Source organism: Pelodiscus sinensis, chromosome 1 (assembly GCF_049634645.1).
Source record: "Pelodiscus sinensis isolate JC-2024 chromosome 1, ASM4963464v1, whole genome shotgun sequence".
NCBI lineage: Eukaryota > Metazoa > Chordata > Testudines > Trionychidae > Pelodiscus > Pelodiscus sinensis.
The window spans coordinates 118,526,254-118,545,158 of record NC_134711.1 but is presented as its reverse complement, the minus strand read 5'-3'; the positions used below and the strand labels follow the sequence as shown (position 1 = coordinate 118,545,158).

Sequence of the window (18,905 nt, the reverse complement as noted above, 5' to 3'; positions counted from 1 at the left end):
CACACACTGCTGCATCACTCTAGAGGTCTTTATACCTAAGCCCCAATATGATCCACAGGCTGAAGAGAGAGAGGCAGAGGAGTATCTATTTTGTCTGTGGGGCCTGATACACGTGACATGCACCGAGCATGCTTCACTGCATGCAGAATGACTGAGGGGCCATACCTTTAGCTCAATAGAATTAGGATTCCCACATCTTGGGTGGGAGACCCCAGTTCAGATTCTCCCCACTGCCTGATCAGAAGGAATTTGAACAGGGGTTCCCCACTTCTGAGAGGAGTTTTCTGGTTGCAGGACTATGTAGTAGTCAGATATAAGTAACTTTGAAGTTATTCCACCTTAGAAATACTAATGGGGCCTGGAGGAGTAAAAATCACTCGAGTCCAGTGCTTAGCAGTCCTCATCTCTTGAGTGTTTGTTCAAATCCCTTCTCTGGGGGAGTGGAAGAACTCAACCACAATCTTCCACATCTTAGCTAAGTACATGAACCCCTGAGCTAAGTGAGGTTTTCATTTCCCACCTCCCCATGTCCCCTCTGGTCCTTTTTTGTGTTGTGTTGAGTTCAGCAATCACCACGTTTTCTTGGATTTTGGAGGGGGGTGGTTAAGAAGAAGAGAGAAGCTAGGCACTTATACTGCCTGGCTCCAGGATTGAAAACAGAGATTAGAATCTAGCACCATGAGAGCATTAGAACATCTCACCTTTTGCCAGCTGCTTCCATTAGCAAGCTAGCTCACTCTCTGCCTCACCCATCGACCACTCCCTCTCTATTGGAAAGGAAGCCAAGGTGCATAACTCAAGCTTTACGCCTCTCACTGATCCAGTGGTTTCCCAAGCACTAAAAAGCAAGCATTGTGGTGCTTACTACCACAACACCTATCTCCCTTTTGCTGATCTGGACCAAGTTACCTAGCTTTCCCCACAAAGGCTGTGAGGCAGCGTAGTAGGACAAGCATAAATCTAACAGTCCCCACCTGTAGTTGTCCGAACATTTAAATAAAAAAGTCTAACTACAAAGAGTCAAACCAAATACCAAACTAAGGAAAACAGAGGAAGAATTCCCATTCCTTCCTCGTCCATTATCACAGCTATTGTTCAGAAAAAAAATATTTCCAGTTTTATTAGATTAAATGCAACAGACCCAGCATGAGAAGGGTTTGCATAGCTGGTCACCACTTCTGGATGGCAAGTGTTGAAAATTATGGACCTTTTTATTTGAGTATGTAGATCCTCCTGGTCCTCCATTAGCCTATTATTGGTTTCCTCCAGTGTGTCAACTGTCATCTTTAGTTTTCTGTTCTCCTCTTGAAGTTTCTGATTCTTGAATTGAAGGTCTGCTACACAGGTAATCAAGTCAGAGGTCTCCCTGTAGTCAATAAAGAAGAGCTAATCAGAATTTCATGTTTCTCAGCATGCATCTTCCAAGAAAGTAAAATATGAATAGAAGAATTGCATTCAGACAAGTCACACAGAGCTGGTAATTACCTTGTTTTGTTTGTAGGCAATTGTTCTAATGCTACCATTAACATACCAACCCCCCCCCCCCCCAAAAAAACCCCACACAAAAACCCCCATAAACAACCACACCAGGCCTTGAACCTATATTATACTTAAGTCTGTAAAGTTATTCATAAGTAATCTTATTAGTGGGGCTATATTCAATGTACAACTGTTCACAGGATAAAGAGGCATTGGCATCTGATGACTTTTCATGAGAAAGTAGCTAATGGCAACTTGTACTGTATGCTAGGAAAAAATTGTTTCTAAAAACTGACAGCAGTGAGAAGTCCAAAGCTAGATGTGTGCCTAAACTGGGTCTTCAGATGAGGACACAATTTTGAAAGGCAAGGTGAATGCAAAAAAAAAAAAATCAGTGCTTTTGGTACGTAGTGATTTGAAGGGTGCTGTTCATTAGTGGAATCCAGAGAGTAATAAAAAAAACCTAACAGAACGAAGGGTGGGGCACCCTGAGATGATACTCTAAATAATTCATATAAAAAGTAGTAGTATCAGACGTGGAAAGAACGAGAACAAAACTCGCATTGCTAATCCTCATCAGTGAACATTAGCAAGCCAAAGTTGAATTGGCAAATGTTCAGTACAGCAAACAGTACAAGAAGAATCAGTGTAAGTTACAAGCAGGCTTATGAACAGCATATGTATAGAACTTTGCTCAAGAGTAAAACCCGTGTTAATGTTAACAAGTTCTGGGTAATCATGTTTTCACAAGCCCAAAGAGGGTTTAACAACCAGCGATTCCCAAAGCAGGGAGGGGGAAGGGGCACATGAGAAGCTTATGGGAATAACCTTCGCGCCTCCCCACCCCCAGCTTATTGTACATATTGAGATCCGAGCAGCTGGAGAGTGGCAGCTGCTGGCTCAGCACTCAGGTGTGCAGGCAGAACTGCTGCCAGCAGAAGCTGAGAAATAAGGGTAGCATGGTAGGGCTTTGCCACCCATACTTAGTGTGGCTGCAGCACTGCTTGTAAAACTGGGCTCCGAACCAGGAGCTGCCACTCTCCTGTCTGCCTTCAGAGCTAGGTAGCCAGAAAGTGGTGGCTGCTGTCAGATAAAGGAGGCACAACCAAGTACGTGAGACCCGCTGCTAGCAATAGTGCTAAGGAATGCTCTTGAACCATAATCCACTGCTTCAGAAGAGAGTTGTGGCCAATTAAACACCTGTATGAGGTTTAAGAAAAGGACTAAAACTTACAGGTCTCCTCTGGACACATCTCCACCTATGGCTTCTAAACTTCCTGATGTAATGTTTATCTGAGCAGGAGTTCTTTTTGCTGAAAGATATTTTTTTCAGTTTTAGTTTCAGAAAAAAAAAAGTCAAGTATTTCATAGTAAGAATGAAATATTCCATACCTGTTAGAATGCCTTCACGCAATTTAAAGGCAGGGTCTTCTGTATTTGTGGTTATCTCCTTTGAGGTATCTTCCCTGAAATAAACCAACTGAAAGTAACTCAAAATATAGGTCAATTCTAGCCCTCCTACACAGCCAATAGTTAACACTCACCCTATTAAAAAAAATACAAGTTCCTTACTATATATATTCATGGGGTACATCTACACTGCACGGCTATTTCGGGATACTGGAGGTATCCCGAAATAGCTACCCCACATCTACACAAGCTGCCCCTTATTTTGAAATATTTTTCGAAACAAGTGTGCTATTTCGGCATCCCTGTAAGGGATGCTTAAGGGAGGCTTCAAAATAGCACGTTATTTTGAAATTTAGCACCATGTAGACATACCAAATTTCAAAGTAAGCTATTTCGAAACCAATTCAAAGTAAGATATGCGCTTTGTGTACCTCAAATTACATATCTTATTTCGAGTTTAGGGTGCTGTGTAGACTCACTCATGGAATACAAGAGCTGGAAGGAACATCGAAAGGTCATTGAGTCCAGGCTTCTGTTCTCATGGCAGAATCAAGCACCATCTAAATCAGTTTCTTAAACGGTTTTCTGTGTTACATTGGTGTGCCACAAGGCAGGGTTTTTTTTGGGCGCACAATAACTTTCCCCTGACTTTCCCTCCCTTCTCCCCCCCCCCCCCAAAGAATCCTTGGTGTTCCACAATACATACATACATAAAAATAAATTGTTTGGTGTTTCTTGGTCTTAAAAAGTTTAAGAAACACTGATCTAGATCACCCCTGACAGACATCCGTCTAGCCTACCCTTTTAAAAAAAAAAACACCCATCTACAAAACAATGGAGATTCCACAAACTCCCTAAGAATTTTATTCCAGTGTTTAACCACCCCGACAGTGTTTCCTAATGCCCAATCTAAACCTCCTTTGCTGCAATTTAAGCCCATTGCTTCTCAACCTCTGAAGATGGGAGATTTATTTTTTCCTTGGCCTTCCTCCCTGTAACATTAAGTACCTAAAAGATAATGTCCCCTCTCAGTCTTCTCTTTTTCAAACTAAACACACCCAGTTCTTTCAATCTTTCCTCATAAGTTAGGTTTTCTAGACTTTGAATCATTTTTGCTGCTCTTCTCTGGATATTCAGGAAAGATGTGGACAAATTGGAGAAATGTGGTACCCAGAACTAGTCAGGTCTCAGCTAGACTACCAATTCCTACTCCTTAAGATAGCGACACCTTTGATTTTTTATTCTGTTTAAAAAAGTTATGTAGGAAGAGGTGGGGTCAAAAGCCACCCTGTTTGTCGTATGATCCCCTGATGCTAACATACACTGGGTGTATTAGTACTGCAATCTGAACAAATTATTTTACTGTCTCATCTTGATATAAGATATGTTGTGAGGTTATAAGACAAGATAGTCAGACTGTTACCATTTTCTTTTACAGTCTTCAATCCATTCTTTCATGATAGCATGGTATGTTTCCAGGTCCATCGAGATGTCCCTTTTATCAGGATCAAGCATGTTGCACAGCTCTTCGAGACCACTGTCTTCTGACCCCCGGCTAGTTGTATGTCTCAGATAATCAACTATTTTGGAAACTGCCACTTTTCCTTAAAAATACAATCAGTCTTCATACCAGATTTTGAGAGTCAAGATGATTGTACACAGGCAATAAATTCTAATAAGGTGATTGGAATATGTTCTTAGCACACCTGAATCTAAGCAGTAGCATGTATAAGTGATTTGTGGAGCTCCAGAGCAGAACTGCTTTTAGTGACATTGGAAGGCAGAAGCCAAGTTAAAAAAGAAAGTTTCAGAGCTTATATGAAAAGAGAAGACTTCTGAGATAAATCCACAGCCCAAAGCTATATTTCCGTAGACAATAACGAGCTGGGATTTTAACCGACTAATACATGCATCTGAGCATTTTCCTTTAAGGAAGCAGTGCAAGTCAGTCTTTTATTCTGTTAGGTAATTCTATCCAGAGCCAACAGGCTAGTTACCTTCCCTAGCCCCTAGTCCTCCCACCAATTAAAAAAACAAAACAAAAACACATCAAATTTCAACCAAAATGAAGACTTTCTTTCCACAAACGTTTTGGTCACAGTAGCTATTTATTTAAAAAAAGCGTACAAAGAAGTGTAAGTAGCTCTAAATACAACGACAAGGGGGCAAGCTAGAACTTCTAAGAAAAGACTTATTACTTCACTGACAGTGTTACAATTCACATTTTTATGAGATTTCAGATGATCGCAAAGTGTTTTACAATTTTTTTTTTTGGCCTCAGGTTGGCAATTGCCTCTGTTTCCCCCATCTGTAAAACAAGGGCAGAGAGGCGCTAGTTGACTAACTTTGCCATTCTAGGGAAGACCAGATCCCCAGGCTACTAATCCTTTGATTTAGCCATGAGACCATCCTGTTTCTATACATACCACACAGATTATATTTTTTAAGAGATTCTAGTAAAACCTGAAGCTTGAAATTCATTTAGCAAGAGGCAGAGTAAATGGGAGGCGAGAAAAAGTTGAAGTACCTCTGCGTTCCGTGTCACAGGCACAGAAGATAGTGGTCAACAAGTCTTCTTCACAGATTAAGCTCACATCGTAGGTGTTGTCAGCTTTATTCACCCATGATAGTCTCCATCCTACAGGGGATAAACAGGTTGTACTCCATCTAATTCTCTTCTAGTTACTATGACTTAGCTACATTTTTGTTTTTACAACAGTGTACATTTACATGTCATTCCCAGAGGTGTCGTCATCTAAACAGCATGCCTTTGATCACACAGCTAACATCAGGCGGACCCCTGCACTTGTGCATAGACCTATTGAAGTGAACAGGGCCTTTCCATGCATTTTAACTGGCAGATTTGGGAACCAAACATGGCCATGCTGTATACTCTGTATGCCCAGGGACATAGCATATGGAGTAGGAGATTCTAGACTAGGTCTGCATAAAGAGAAGAAAGATCACAGGCTCACTGGGTCCAAAAGCCCCCCCCAGTGCTGAATTTCAGGATGTTTTAAAGAATTAAGTTTGATCATTTCAGACAGCCATCATTAGGCAAGATAGGATTTGTGTATGGTGAAAAGAAAGTTGGCTACTTGGTGTGTTTATTGGAACAGTTTACCTCTTTCACTCAAGGACAGTCTCTTCACCACAGGAGATTGGAACGCAAAACATTCCGCCTTTTGGACAGTTGTTAAGAAAGGCAAATTTGGACTTGATGTAAAGTAGTTATCCTCATTAGGCAAGTCTTTATACTGGATATTAGAAACTGCCCTTAGCGGACCCATATGAAAGTTAGCCTCTCCACTTTTGAGGTGAGATGGAGAAGTCTCAGTTTGGCACATGGGTAGCCATGCCTTGCCAGTCCTCTCTTTATTTTTGCCAATAGAATAGGTTGCATTGCCAGTGCGTAAGTCAGACATGCGTCGTCTGGAGCTTGTGGCCTGTGGACATGGAGAAAAAACATTGTCACTATTGGGGCTTAGGAAACATGGCCCACTACTCTCATGACTTTTAAATGTCCTTTTCTTCAATATCTCCTCTAAGTTTTTCTTGATGTTTGTTTGTGGGCTGTCAAAGTTCCTAGACTGAAACTTTGGGATCTGTAAAGCGGGATTTGAGACTTGGTCCATCATCTGGATCGTCTTGATCCTTCGGCAAATGCTGTCCACAGGGTTATGATGACGTTTGTTAGTTCCATTTTCAGAAGACATCATTGATTTCCCTGTTCAAAAGTGCCTGAAGGGGAGAGAGAACCTGGAAGTCAAATATTGAGTTAAGCTTATTCTTTTCAGCAGTCTATAGACTGCAAGAGATAATTGTAGTCTGAAAACTTGGATAATATTTGAGCATTTTCTTACAAGTCTTACTTTAATCTTAGTTGAAAATAATTAAACTCAAGCTAAAGATTTAAAGAAATTTGACTTACTCTGTGGTTATTTTTAACAACTAACATTTTTATTTCCAGAAGTCAAAAGTCTCATTAAAGTTCTGATCTTTAAGTAGATGCATTTTATTTAGGGCACAATTGTATTTGCCATTTAAGCACAAATATACTAAAAGTAAGCAGAATAGTTATTCAGGAATTTACAAAGTATCTTTTAGGATTTCCTGGACATGTTCAACTTCTGCTTTCATCCAGTAGCATGTCAGACAATTGCAGCTGTACTTGACTCTTTTGACTTGGAACTAGTCTTTATAGCAAATTCTTAATTTCATCCAGTTACAGCAAGTTCCAACGGTTTTAAATCAGGTTCTCTCATAAGACTTGACTATTTAACATTTGCCAGTGTTCTAAGTGGCCTTGTTCTGGTACAACGGGAAAGGAGAGAGAAAGAGTGGTCTAGATTTAGCATTTTAGTGGGCCAAACTGAACATAACCTGCCCACTCACAGACAATTGCTATGTTATGGTGCATTGAGCAGTCCTAAGGATTCTGAAGAGATTAGTAAAGTGCTTTTCTGAAATGATCCTCAATTAAAAAATATATATATTTTTATGTGAGGTGAATCCCTTGGGAGTATCTGAGGTCCTCCTCTTCTTCCCCAGTCTTCTGCATAAAGGAAACAAGCACAGCTACTTTCTTTTAAATTCTAGTGAACAGCTGATAGATCTTTATATTGATTTGTTTGCAGTGTAATCTTCAAGAGAAGAAGGGGTATTTAAAAAACCCCGCAAAACGTGTGTGGGGCGGGGGGGGGGGGAAACGGGAGTTAATTTGTAGAGAAAATGAAAGTTATGATTTTTTCTTCATCATTCCTAGCCTAAGGCAGTTCTGGGCTTTGCAGAGGCTAAAAGTCTCCAGTTTAAGCATCAGATTAGACTTCTTTATACCCTTCACAATAGGTTGAACCTCTCTAGTCCAGGACTCCCTCGTCCAGCAACATCCATGGTCTAGCATAGACAGGGACCCCATGGGTGCTCCAGGGTTAGAGCACTCACGGGGGGGGGGGGGGGGGGAGGGGGGAGGGGAAGAGGAGGAGAGGAGAGGAGAGAAGAGAACAGAACTATGTAGCACTTTAAAGACTAACAAGATGGTTTATTAGGTGACGAGCTTCCATGGGCCAGACCCACTTTTTGGGTCTGGCCCACAGAAGCTCATCACCTAATAAACCATCTTGTTAGTCTTTAAAGTGCTACATAGTCCTGTTTTTTGTTTCAGCCACACCAGGCTAACACGGCTACATCTCTATCACTATTCTACATGCAAGGGGGGAAAAAAACCAGCATAACAGGAGCAGGACCACATGGCTACGTCTAGATTGGCATGCTTTTCCGCAAATGCTTTTAACGGAAAAGTTTTCTGTTAAACGCATTGGCGGAAAAGAGCATCTAGATTGGCACGGATGCTTTTCCACAAAAGCACTTTTTGCGGAAAAGCGTCCATGCCAATCTAGACGCACTTTTCTGCAAAAAAGCCCCGATTGCCATTTTTGCGATCGGGGCTTTTTTGGGCAAAACAAATCTGAGCTGTCTACACTGGCCCTTTTGTGCAAAAGCTTTGCGCAAAGGACTTTTGCCCGAACAGGAGCAGCATAGCATTTCCGCAAGAAGCACTGATTTCAGACAGTAGGAAGTCAGTGTTCTTGCAGAAATTCAAGTGGCCAGTGTAGACAGCTGGCAAGTTTTTCTGCAAAAGCACCTGCTTTTGCGGAAAAACTTACCAGTCTAGACACAGCCCATATGTTGCCAGCAGGGGAAGCATTGAGCACCCCTGTTCTAGTAAACTCCCTGGTCTGGGACCAGTCAGCTCCCAAGAGTGTTAGACCAGAAGGGCTAGCTTGTAGTCTGTCTATTGCTATCCTTTCTTCCCCAGACTAAGCCATCTTATTCTTCCCAGATTCTATTTACAGGGAAATTCACCATGCCACTAGGTTGCCATCTATCCTCACAACTTTCCCTATCTTCCACCTCCTAGTAATTCCTACCACCACTGGTAAAAATACAGGTAGAAAGTCTAACATGCCCTTCTTTGGACAGTTATGAATTCTTCTCTGGCTGTAAGTCTGTATGTTGAGCTGGAGGGGTAAATTCCACCCTGAGGAGACATCCCTGTGCTAGCTGTGAGCAAGCTAACATGCTTTAAAAAAAACGCATAGCCAGCTGTGCACTTAACACCTCACAGTCATGGTTACACTCAACCTAGCATGCTCACCCCATTAGAGTGAGAGCAAGCATGTCTGCTTGGGCTGGAAATAGTGTACGCCCCATGGCTCTCTTGCAGGGCCTCTCAGAAACCAGGATGGTATCTTGTGTGACAAATACCAGCAGGTTTCTAGACTGACTTGCAAAATTCAGTTTGCCTAAGAGAATTAAAGATCATTCATGTCAGTGACAGCAATTCAGACAAGTACATGAAACAGTGGATTGGCTTATAAATCAGCCCAGGTTATTCTAAAATTGAAGCTCTGTGATAATCTCTTAGGTGCCCCCTAAACTTATGTTTAAGGTGAAGTTTTCCAGAATCAAAGACAGGGGTAATGGAACAATTTATATAGTGGGGGTGCTGAAAGCCATTGAACCAAATGGTAAATATTGCATAGCACTGGTTCTCAAACTCTTAGCAACCCAACAACTCCCATTTGGATTTAAAAATGTTCATGGACCCCCAGAGTCCACTGATTAGCCCCAGACCCTGATCCCACTCCACCTCTTTCCCTTAGGCCCCATCTCTGTTCACCCCTCCCCCAACCATGCTCTGTCCCTCCTCCCACACACTGTTCTGTGGCATGCAGGAGGTACTGGGAGGGAGGGAGGGAGTGGAGTAGGTCAGCAGGGCCAGCAAACCCCTTGGAGTAACCTCGCAGACCCCAGTTTGAGAAACTCCCCTCCCTGGGCCAGAACCAGCCTGCCAAGTGCATGGATCCAGCCTGTGGATGCCCTGCTCTCCCCCTATCCCCAGGCCAATTGGACTGGTCCACTCTAAGCCTGTGCACTCCTTGCAGGGCAGGGACAGGGAGTGACAGACTTCCCCTGCTTTTCCCCACCCCATCCCCAGGCCCTGATTGACCTAGGGGTGGGGGGGAAGCATGTGAAATCTCCTCCTGCCCTATAAGGCAGGGCAGCCCAGGGCTACTTCAAAAATTAGTGAAGTGCCACCCCCATCTAAAATGATTACCCACATCTGCTCTATTGTATGTGACAAATCACATCAAGCCAGCACTTCTCGCCCTGCATCTATGACCTAAGGTGTTTAGGCACATAATGGTATTATCAAAGGAGCCCATGCTGGTTAGGTGTCAGACTCCCACCAAACATCATTCTTTACTCAAAATATAGCATCACTTTAAGAATCACAACAGCGACACCATGCTAAGCAATTTTCTCTCTCCATAGATAAGAGGCAGGAATACTGTAACTATAGGTCTTGTACTAGAGTGCCACTAGCAAGTTTTACTCTCTTTAATTTAGCAACACCTGCAAGCTGTTTTAGAGCATATTGAAATAGATCTTATTAGCAAGAAATGACACATTCAGAAGAGAAACTATTCTAGCAAATATTTTAAGTGAGGAAATAATAAACAGGCTATTTAAGCATTAGTTTTACTACCATTAAATAGTTCTCTTTTTTAAACTATAAAACAATCCTTTAAAGGAACTCCAAATTTTAAGCCCAAAATGTTTCAAAGTGCTACACAAACACAACATTCAAGATATCAGTTACAATATCTGGGCACCCCTTTTAAATCTTGACCAAGTCAGTTTGAAACCTCCCCCCCAAGAGATTATTTTGTCCATATTGATTAATATAAGTAGTATCTTTTACATAGGTAGCCTTTTAGCAGAATATTTCAAAAGAAACCTAAAACAACCATGGTTCTGATGAAAAGTAATGGAAATACAACTCTTGAACCTATAACTGATTTCAAGAGACAGTGCATGCTCAAGAGACAAAACCATGACATTTTCCTATTGTTTTAACTAGAAGCCGTTGGAAAGATTTGAAGTTTCTATCTTCTTACCAGATAAGATTGCCAATATCTGACAACAGAAGGCAATACCAGCTTTTTAAGGAGAAAAGAGTAAAAACATTAGTTATAGTTAAATCACCCATTAAAAATATTAAATTTGCAAACATAAAAATCAAACCAGAAGTAAAGGGATCTGACTTTTACAACCTTGACAATATTGTGTTTAAGTATCATTTCATAACAGTCCTCACAGAAAACCTTTTGATTATCTCCTACTTACATACAAATGGAAGGAAAAAATTCCACTCTGCCTCTTTTAAAACCTGAGCAGGGTATCAGAATCCATTTTAACTATCCTACTAATAAAGGCTAATTGGGATGATTACGTCTGTTTTCTAGCAATACATTTTAAGAGCTAAATACAGCAACCTCATTTGATAGAAATCATCTTCAAAGACACACCTACTATGGTCTGCAATTCACTCTCAGGGGTTAATTTTGATTAAGCTTAATTAGGTTTGTGCCTGTATCAATTTCCCAATGTGTGGCCCTTGCTTTACTTCCAGGTGCTTCATTCCCCTGCTAAATGAAACCATTTGACCTTCTTATTTCCTATAGCATCTAATAACTGCCTTATGCAGCCCTCAGTTTTGGAAATATGAAAAGAACAAAATAACCCATTGCAGCCTGTGGTCCTCTGATCCTGGGGCAGTTCTGTATCCTCTGAGGAGTTACTCTGGTCCGAAGGACCTTAGGCAGAGCTTGTAATTTGAGATCTGCACAACTCATCCAGAGTTTGTACCTTTCCACCAGGTGACTCTTGTTGGGGGCTGTTTCAAGGAGGCCAAAGACTCAATGAGCATGGAGACTGCTTGGGAACTCCTCCTGCATTTTGAGATGAGCCCTCCAAGGCAAAGGTGACAGCTCATTGGTTGGGCAGTACAGGGGAAACGTGATCTGCTGCTTTCCATACCCTAGCTGCTCTGTGGGCAGAAGGTTCCACTGCCTTTCAGGAGCAGTAAATGGACAAGCATAACATGAACCATGAACATAGCGGGATGTCAGTTGTTTGCACTATGACTGAGCTGAAAGGAAGTACTTTATTACAGGGGTTCCCAAACTCTTTTCCCTGAGACCCACCTGCAGTAGGCACTAAGGCCCACTGTTAACATGGAGTTATCCAGATGTACTCCTCCTGGGAACCCAGCCTATGAGAGAGAATGTAGGCCTGAACTACTACTTCTATACAGCAGTGCATGCTGATAAACTGCATTTTTCTAATACATTATAGAAATGTTTCAAAACAAAAACTTGCAAGTCAGTTCAACACAACTCAATATTCTGATCTGGGTTAAACTAACCCAAAATGAATATTTCATTTCAGCTTTCCCCATGGAAAATCAATATTCTTTGGCAAAACTGAAATTGTCCTGGGGAAAAACTTTGCTTTTGTAGAAACTACATTTTCCATTGGAAAATCATTCAGAAGGAAAATGCCTGACCCATCTCTATTTGCTCTTCATAACCCAGGAATGTCTTAGGGTATGTTTACATGGCAATAAGAGAGCCAGGGCAGGGTCACAGCTGGCCCAGGTTAGCTGATTTAGGCTCATGAGTCTTAGGCTGTGGAGGTATCAAGTAGCAGCATAGACATTCAAGCTCAGGCTAGAGCCAGAGCTCTAAAGCTACGTCTATACTACAGCACTGTTTTGGGATACCGGAATATCCTGAAATAGCTATCCCGCATCTTCACAGCAAGCCTGATATTTCTAAATATAATGGCTCACTATTCTGACATCCTTGTAAACCCCATTCCATGAGGAGGAAGGGATGTTTCGGAATAGTGGGTTATTTTGAAATTTGGTGCTGTGTAGACAATGCCAAAGTACAAAATAAGATATTTCAAAATGAGAGACAATTTGTGCAGCTCACATTGCGTCTCTTATTTGGAGCTACGGTGCCGTGTAGACATACCCTGAGAGCCCATGAAGGAGTGGTTCTCAGGGCCTGGGCTCCACTGTGAACCCACATGGCAACACTGCTATTTTTAGGTCCATAGTCAGGGGACCTAGTAGCCTCACCAGGCCACTGAGCAAGGAAGGAGTGAGGCCTCAGGCAGAAAGGGTGGAGCAGGAGCAGCCAGCCCTCAGCATCACTCTGTGGCATGCCCCTTCCCAGTCCTCAGCGCTACCTGGAGTGTACTGTGTGGCACTCTGGTAGTGATTTAAAGGACTCTGGACAGCAGTGTTGGTGGCCAGGAACTCCAGGCCCTTATGAATCACCGGGTACTGGAGTAGTTGCCCTCTTTGCCCGACCATCCGTGGACCTGCCTTTTGCCAAAGCCTTATGCGCCCATGTAACTTGATCTCACCCCTGAGACTCGGTGCTGCGGGTTTTTTATTGAAGTGGAGACATCTCTTTTGTGGCCATGCATTTGAGGACATGCCCCAAATCACTGAAAGATTCTTCTTTTCTATTATCTACAGTTGTTGAAGGCTGCTCAGTTGAATTGCCATGAGAGTGGGGGTTACGGTTGCTGGTTTTTGGGGGGTTTTTTTGCATTTCAAAGGCTGTTACATTACATATTCCCCTTGGATGGCTACCATGTGTCAAGTATCAGAGGGGTAGCCATGTTAGTCTGAATCTGCAAAAGTGGCGAGGAGTCCTGTGGCAGCTTATAGACTAACTGAAGTGTAGGAGCATAAGCTTTTGTGGGCAAAGACCCACTTCATCAGATGCATGTAGTGGAAATTTCCTTGATTGGATCCACCTCGTCATCTCCAGCCTGATCCTGGCCTGCATATTTATACCTGCTTCTGGAAATTTCCACTAAATGCATCTGACGAAGTGGGTCTTTGCCCACGAAAGCTTATGCTCCTAAACTTCAGTTAGTCTATAAGGTGCCACAGGACTCCTCGCCGCTTTTACCATGTGTCAGTCCTTCAGACATCTCCTGGGCCCTGCCTTGCAACAGCAAGCAAAGAAAATCTAGCAGCCCCTACAGGTCTGAGGTCTGATGGGTTCCCATAATGACTCAGATATGTAGCTAAATGATGGGGTGTTTTACTAGGGCTGGCAACAAGGGGATAGTTACAATTACTCTAGGTACAGTGGCTTAACTAGCTGCAATTTAAGGTAATATAGCAGCAGTGTATTTGGGCCCTTGGGGAAAGAACTCTGCTGGCGTTTTAGGGTTCCGCGGGGCTAATGCCTGTATGCCTCTCTGGTTTGGTCTCTTCTAGAACCCAATAGGAGCCAGTGGGTGTTGAACCAGGATCAGTCTGTGAGGTGTCTCATTGGGGCCCCAACAGGTTTTCTGTACTGCCCTGACCCAGTTACAATAGCCACCCGTTACAAACTTATCTGGCTTTTACTGCAGGCTACTCTTCACACTGGCCCCCAGCAGCCTTCCTGCCATTCAGCTTCCTTGCTGCTTCCAGTTTCCACTTGGCCAAAGTTTTTCCAGAGTGAGCTTATTCCTAGGGCAGAGATTTTCCTCATAGAACTTCTTCCTTCTATCCCTATGGACCCGAGAGAGGGGCGGTGCCTGCTTGTTCCTCTGGGAGGTCAAAGGTCAGAAGGGAGGGGCTTGATGGGAATGGTAGTTTTTTGCTTACCCAATGGATCATATTTGTAATGAGGTAAATGCTCTGGAAAGTGGATCACAAACCTGAGTAGAAAGGCTGTGCTACAAGGACAATTTTCAGGAAAAAGGGAATCCTTGAGTGCTTTAATTACATTGCTGTCCCTTGGAATGTCTGGCACACCTGGCCTCAGCAGACCTTTGGAACCATTTTACTGTAATTCCTTTACAGCGCAACACTGTGTCTTGCTTATTCACCAAGGGGCAGGTTGTACAGTGACTGTAAATACAGCAATCAAAGAACACTGTTTTACCAACCAGTTCATGATCCCTCCCTCCTCCCATCTCCCTCCCCTTTGCAATTGGACTGGATTCCAAATCCTCTGAAATTAAGGGTCTTTCTGTTAACTTCAGTGGGTTTTGGGTCAGAACCTTTGTTAGAAGCAATATTGTTCCACTGTCTACACTTCAATTAGCATTAAAACAAATTTATCTGACCAGATTTTTAAGACCAGTTGGCTCCAATAGGTAGACCAAGAACTGATTATAGGTGCACAAGGGTCTAGTTTATACCATAGCTCCAAGTAAGTTAAAAACTGGTTAGAATTTTGAAGGACATCTCCTGAATGTAGCCTGGGAAAGTCTCTGTAGACTTGTTAATACTAGAGAGCTAAACCATTTGTACAAGACCAGTTTGCGCAAAAAGGTATAATATACCCACCATCACCATGCTGATTTGGTTTGAGCTTGGCCCTGCAGCCACACTATGACTCAAATAACTATTTCAGCTGCCGACTACCTCTCCCACAAATACCAGCTCAGATGGCATCATTCTGGAAGCTTTTACCAGTCACTGTGGGAGGACTAATGGGATTACTTAAACTATTTTTTTTGTTTTCTTCTGAAAGAAGAAAGAAAAACTCTTGGGAACAAAATGACCAGGCATTAAAATGAGTTTTATTTAACTACACATCTGGTTGCCCAGGGCATTGCTTATGGGTTGATTCTCACCAGACAAAACCAAACAAATGGCATCTACTTTAAGAACAGAATCAACCTTAACAGCTCCCCGCTTCTTTTTCAAATAGCAAATTTTTAATATTTGGAAGGTATAAAAAACTTTTTTAAAAGTTTCTCTTTCACAAGAAATCCTGTAGCTTGCATGAGAAGAAGGAAACACATAGTTTAAAACAGACTATGCGCTTCCTATACTGTAAGAGTAAGTTTCTTAGTAACTTAGGAGCCTAAGTTCAATTTTCAAAAGCAACCTAGGCATTTAAGAGCATAAATCTCATTGAAGGTCAATGGAATTTATGCTACTAAGGCCCAGATCCTCAAAAGGTATTTATTTAGGTACCTAACTACCATATCTGGGCATAAATGTCTGGGTCGCTTTTGAAAATGTAATTAGGTTCCTAAGTCACTTAATAGGCTTTTGAAAATTTTACTTAATTTCTATAGCCTGGCCTTTTTTAAACAAAAATGAGTCTAATGAGAAAAAGCTAAATTGTATTATGTTTTGCAGACCTCTCTAACTGATATTTCGCGACATGAAATTTGATTAAGGTTCAGCAGCAATACTCAACTGTCCCATTATCTCTCAGCCCTTCAGTGATTTTAAGAGGTCAGTGTCATTTCTCTTGGTCCCAGTATAGCCCACTGTTTGCAATCAAATGTCACTCAGCACCAAGCCACTTGACCGCATTTCTTCGCTGGCTCCATGGGTGAGACTGTGTGACAAATGGACTACTCAGTCAAGAGGGGTTGGCTGCGTGAGTAACATTTAGCATGGTCAGTATCCATGTAGGTAGTTTCTTGACAAAGGCAAAAATCTTTTCTGCCAGATTCACGTGGGTGGATGCAAAGGTCAAATGACTCTGTGGCCTTAGGTGCTTCTGTCATTGCAGAAGCGTATCTTCTTTACTCTGTGTTCTGTGATGTTACGTGCAATTCTTTATCATGCCTGTTTTATCCTGAGCCAATGAATACCACAGAAGCACTTGCATATTTCTTCGGATTTGGTGGTCAGCTAACCTTTTCCAACTTGTAAGTTCTTAAAGCTACATTTTTGTAGCATTCTACTTCTTGCAGAGAGATTTTCCTGCTATTTGGCTTAAACTTTCCCTTCACTAAAAGGAATTAATGTACTCTAGGAATATCACAATATATTCCTTGAGTAGCATACTGACACCTAAATAGAGGGACAGTTATCTCCCTGCTCTTGTATGTGAGGCCTTTATATAAGTCGCACACTGGCTTTTCTGAAGTTTACAGTCACTGCTTCTGGTGTACTTGTACCCCCAGGATGGTCAGTACAGCCCTTTTCATAAGCCCAATGGACAAAGGGAAGGATGGTCTTACAGCTAAAGCACTAGACTTGGAATTAAGCACTAGGGCTGTGTCTAGACTGGCAAGTTTTTCCGGAAAATCAGCCGCTTTTCCAGAAAATCTTGCCAGCTGTCTACACTGGCCGCTTGAATTTCCGGAAAAGCACTGACGATCTCATGTAAGATTGTCAGTGCTTTTCTGGATATACTATGCTGCTCCCGTTAGGGCAAAAGTATTTTTCCAAAAGACTTTTGCGCAAAAGGGCCAGTGAAGACAGCACAGTACTGTTTTCTGCAAAAAAGCCCCAATTGCGAAAATGGCGATCGGGGCTTTTTTGCGGAAAAGCGCGTCTAGATTGTCCACGGACGCTTTTCCGCAAAAAGTGCTTTTGTGGAAAAGCATCCTGCCAATCTAGACGCGCTTTTCTGAAAATGCTTTTAACGGAAAACTTTTCCGTTAAAAGCATTTCCGGAAAATCATGCCAGTCTAGATGTAGCCAGGATGTATAAAGTGCTGATACATCAAATAGTCAAAAATCACAAATCAGGGACCCCAGAAATATAAGATTTACCCCAAAATCATGAGTTTCTTTAAATGACACTTTTGGGGTGCTTTTCTTAGCCTTTGAGTTTCTGAAACCAGGGAGCACTCTTCAAATTATCAAGCTTTTCTCCCCAGTCATGAGGACTATAAACTGTTTTAAAAAGAATGAAAACTGAAATTCTCCTGTAATAACATGACACAGGAGCTGGGGGGAGGGGGGAGGGCTAAACCCTAAATCAGCTATGCAACTTGAGCTACACTAATTGTGTAGCTGACTTGTGGCACTGTCTACACAGCAGTTATTTCGAGACAGAGCACTCTTCCCTCTGACTTCCCTTACACCTGGTATAATGAGGGTTACAGGAGTAGGACTGAGAAGTCGTCCAGCTCAACATTATTTCGACATTATGTCGTAATAACTGCTTGTGTGTAGATACAGACTTTATAACACTGCTGTGTAGACATAGCCTGAGGGCACATTTACACAGCAGGGCAAAACTCAAATTAAGCTACGCAACTTCAGCTACATCAATTGCGTAGCTTAAGTCGAAATAGTTTAATTCGGCTTTTGGCGCTGTCTACTCAGCAGGAAGTCGGAGGAAGAGCACTCTCCCTTTGACTTCCCTTACTCCTCATAAAAGTAGGGTTACAGGAATGGGAGTGAGAAGTCCTCCAGCTCGCTACTATTTTGAAATAATGGCTTGCAGTATAGATGCACTTTTTGTTATTTCGGAATAACATCAGTTATTCCAAAATAATGCTGCTGTGTAGACATACCCTGAGAGTTTACAACCAGACAGGGGAGCTCTAGGAAAGAACGGGACAATACTCATCAGCATGATAGTGAGTGGTCACAGCAATAGGCAATGTGGGCCCTGAATTCGGCTGTGTGTCTCAGAACCTTGTGGTTAACTCACAGATAAGTTCCTCCAAGTATCTCAGAACTCAAGTTCAGTCACAGAGTCTTGGGTTTCATCATTTACACTGTCATGTTAGGCAGGTCACTGACCTTTAGAACTTCTTTCTGAACAAGCATATGTTATGTTTCTTCTAATGAGGGGGGTCTTGTTGCCACAGTGTGCTGCTCTCCATCATGCTGACTTAGCATATTGATTACATGCCAAAGCCACTTACTCATTGATGTGAATCTGCTAAGAAATGGCAGGCCTGATGTAAAGCATTTGATGTGGAACTCATCAGTCTGGACTGTCAAAACAACAAGAAAAGACATGTATCATTTTCAAGTGTGATGATCCATAACCCAAGTAAAGGCTATTTTATTTTTCAAAGAGATGTGCATATATTTTCACACACCCAACTATCTGTGCCTAAATTATGTATGTAAGCACCCAGGGTGCACACATATTGTTATGTTTCCCATCTTAAAATATTATTTAGTGTTTCTATGTGCTGTTAAACATATGCCATATTTTGCTGCAGAGGTGGCTGCATTTCTGTGGGCAGTCTAAATATATACTATGTAAAGCATTGTGACGTGAAATATACTAGAAAGAGAAGAAGGGTAGTCTTTAGGTTAAAACACTAAACTAGGATTTATGAGTCTTGGGGTCAGTTCCCAGTTCTGCCCAAAGATGTCTTGTATGAACTTTGGCCATGCATTTCAGATACAATTTTTAAAAAGTCCAAAT

General features: G+C 42.1%; 1 protein-coding gene across 6 annotated transcripts in view; it reads right to left on the bottom strand.

The window, feature by feature from the left end:
• The window catches only part of IRAG2 (inositol 1,4,5-triphosphate receptor associated 2), a 57,391-nt gene extending 46,185 nt beyond the window's left edge, over window positions 1-11,206 (bottom strand). For 2 of the 6 annotated variants that reach the window (XM_075898515.1, XM_075898540.1), the window contains exons 1-7: window positions 11,010-11,092; window positions 6,014-6,630; window positions 5,417-5,527; window positions 4,313-4,493; window positions 2,872-2,945; window positions 2,714-2,792; window positions 1,208-1,366 (exon numbers count right to left, since the gene is read on the bottom strand). In XM_075898515.1, the coding sequence (XP_075754630.1) occupies window positions 1,208-1,366; window positions 2,714-2,792; window positions 2,872-2,945; window positions 4,313-4,493; window positions 5,417-5,527; window positions 6,014-6,608 (1,199 nt within the window). In that variant the 5' untranslated portion in view covers window positions 6,609-6,630; window positions 11,010-11,092. Of the gene's footprint in view, window positions 1-1,207; window positions 1,367-2,713; window positions 2,793-2,871; window positions 2,946-4,312; window positions 4,494-5,416; window positions 5,528-6,013; window positions 6,631-10,853; window positions 10,967-11,009 lie in introns of those variants that run through there. The other 4 variants (XM_075898523.1, XM_075898556.1, XM_075898546.1 and 1 more) reach the window with 4 other exon arrangements.
• Between the last annotated feature and the right edge of the window lie 7,699 nt (window positions 11,207-18,905).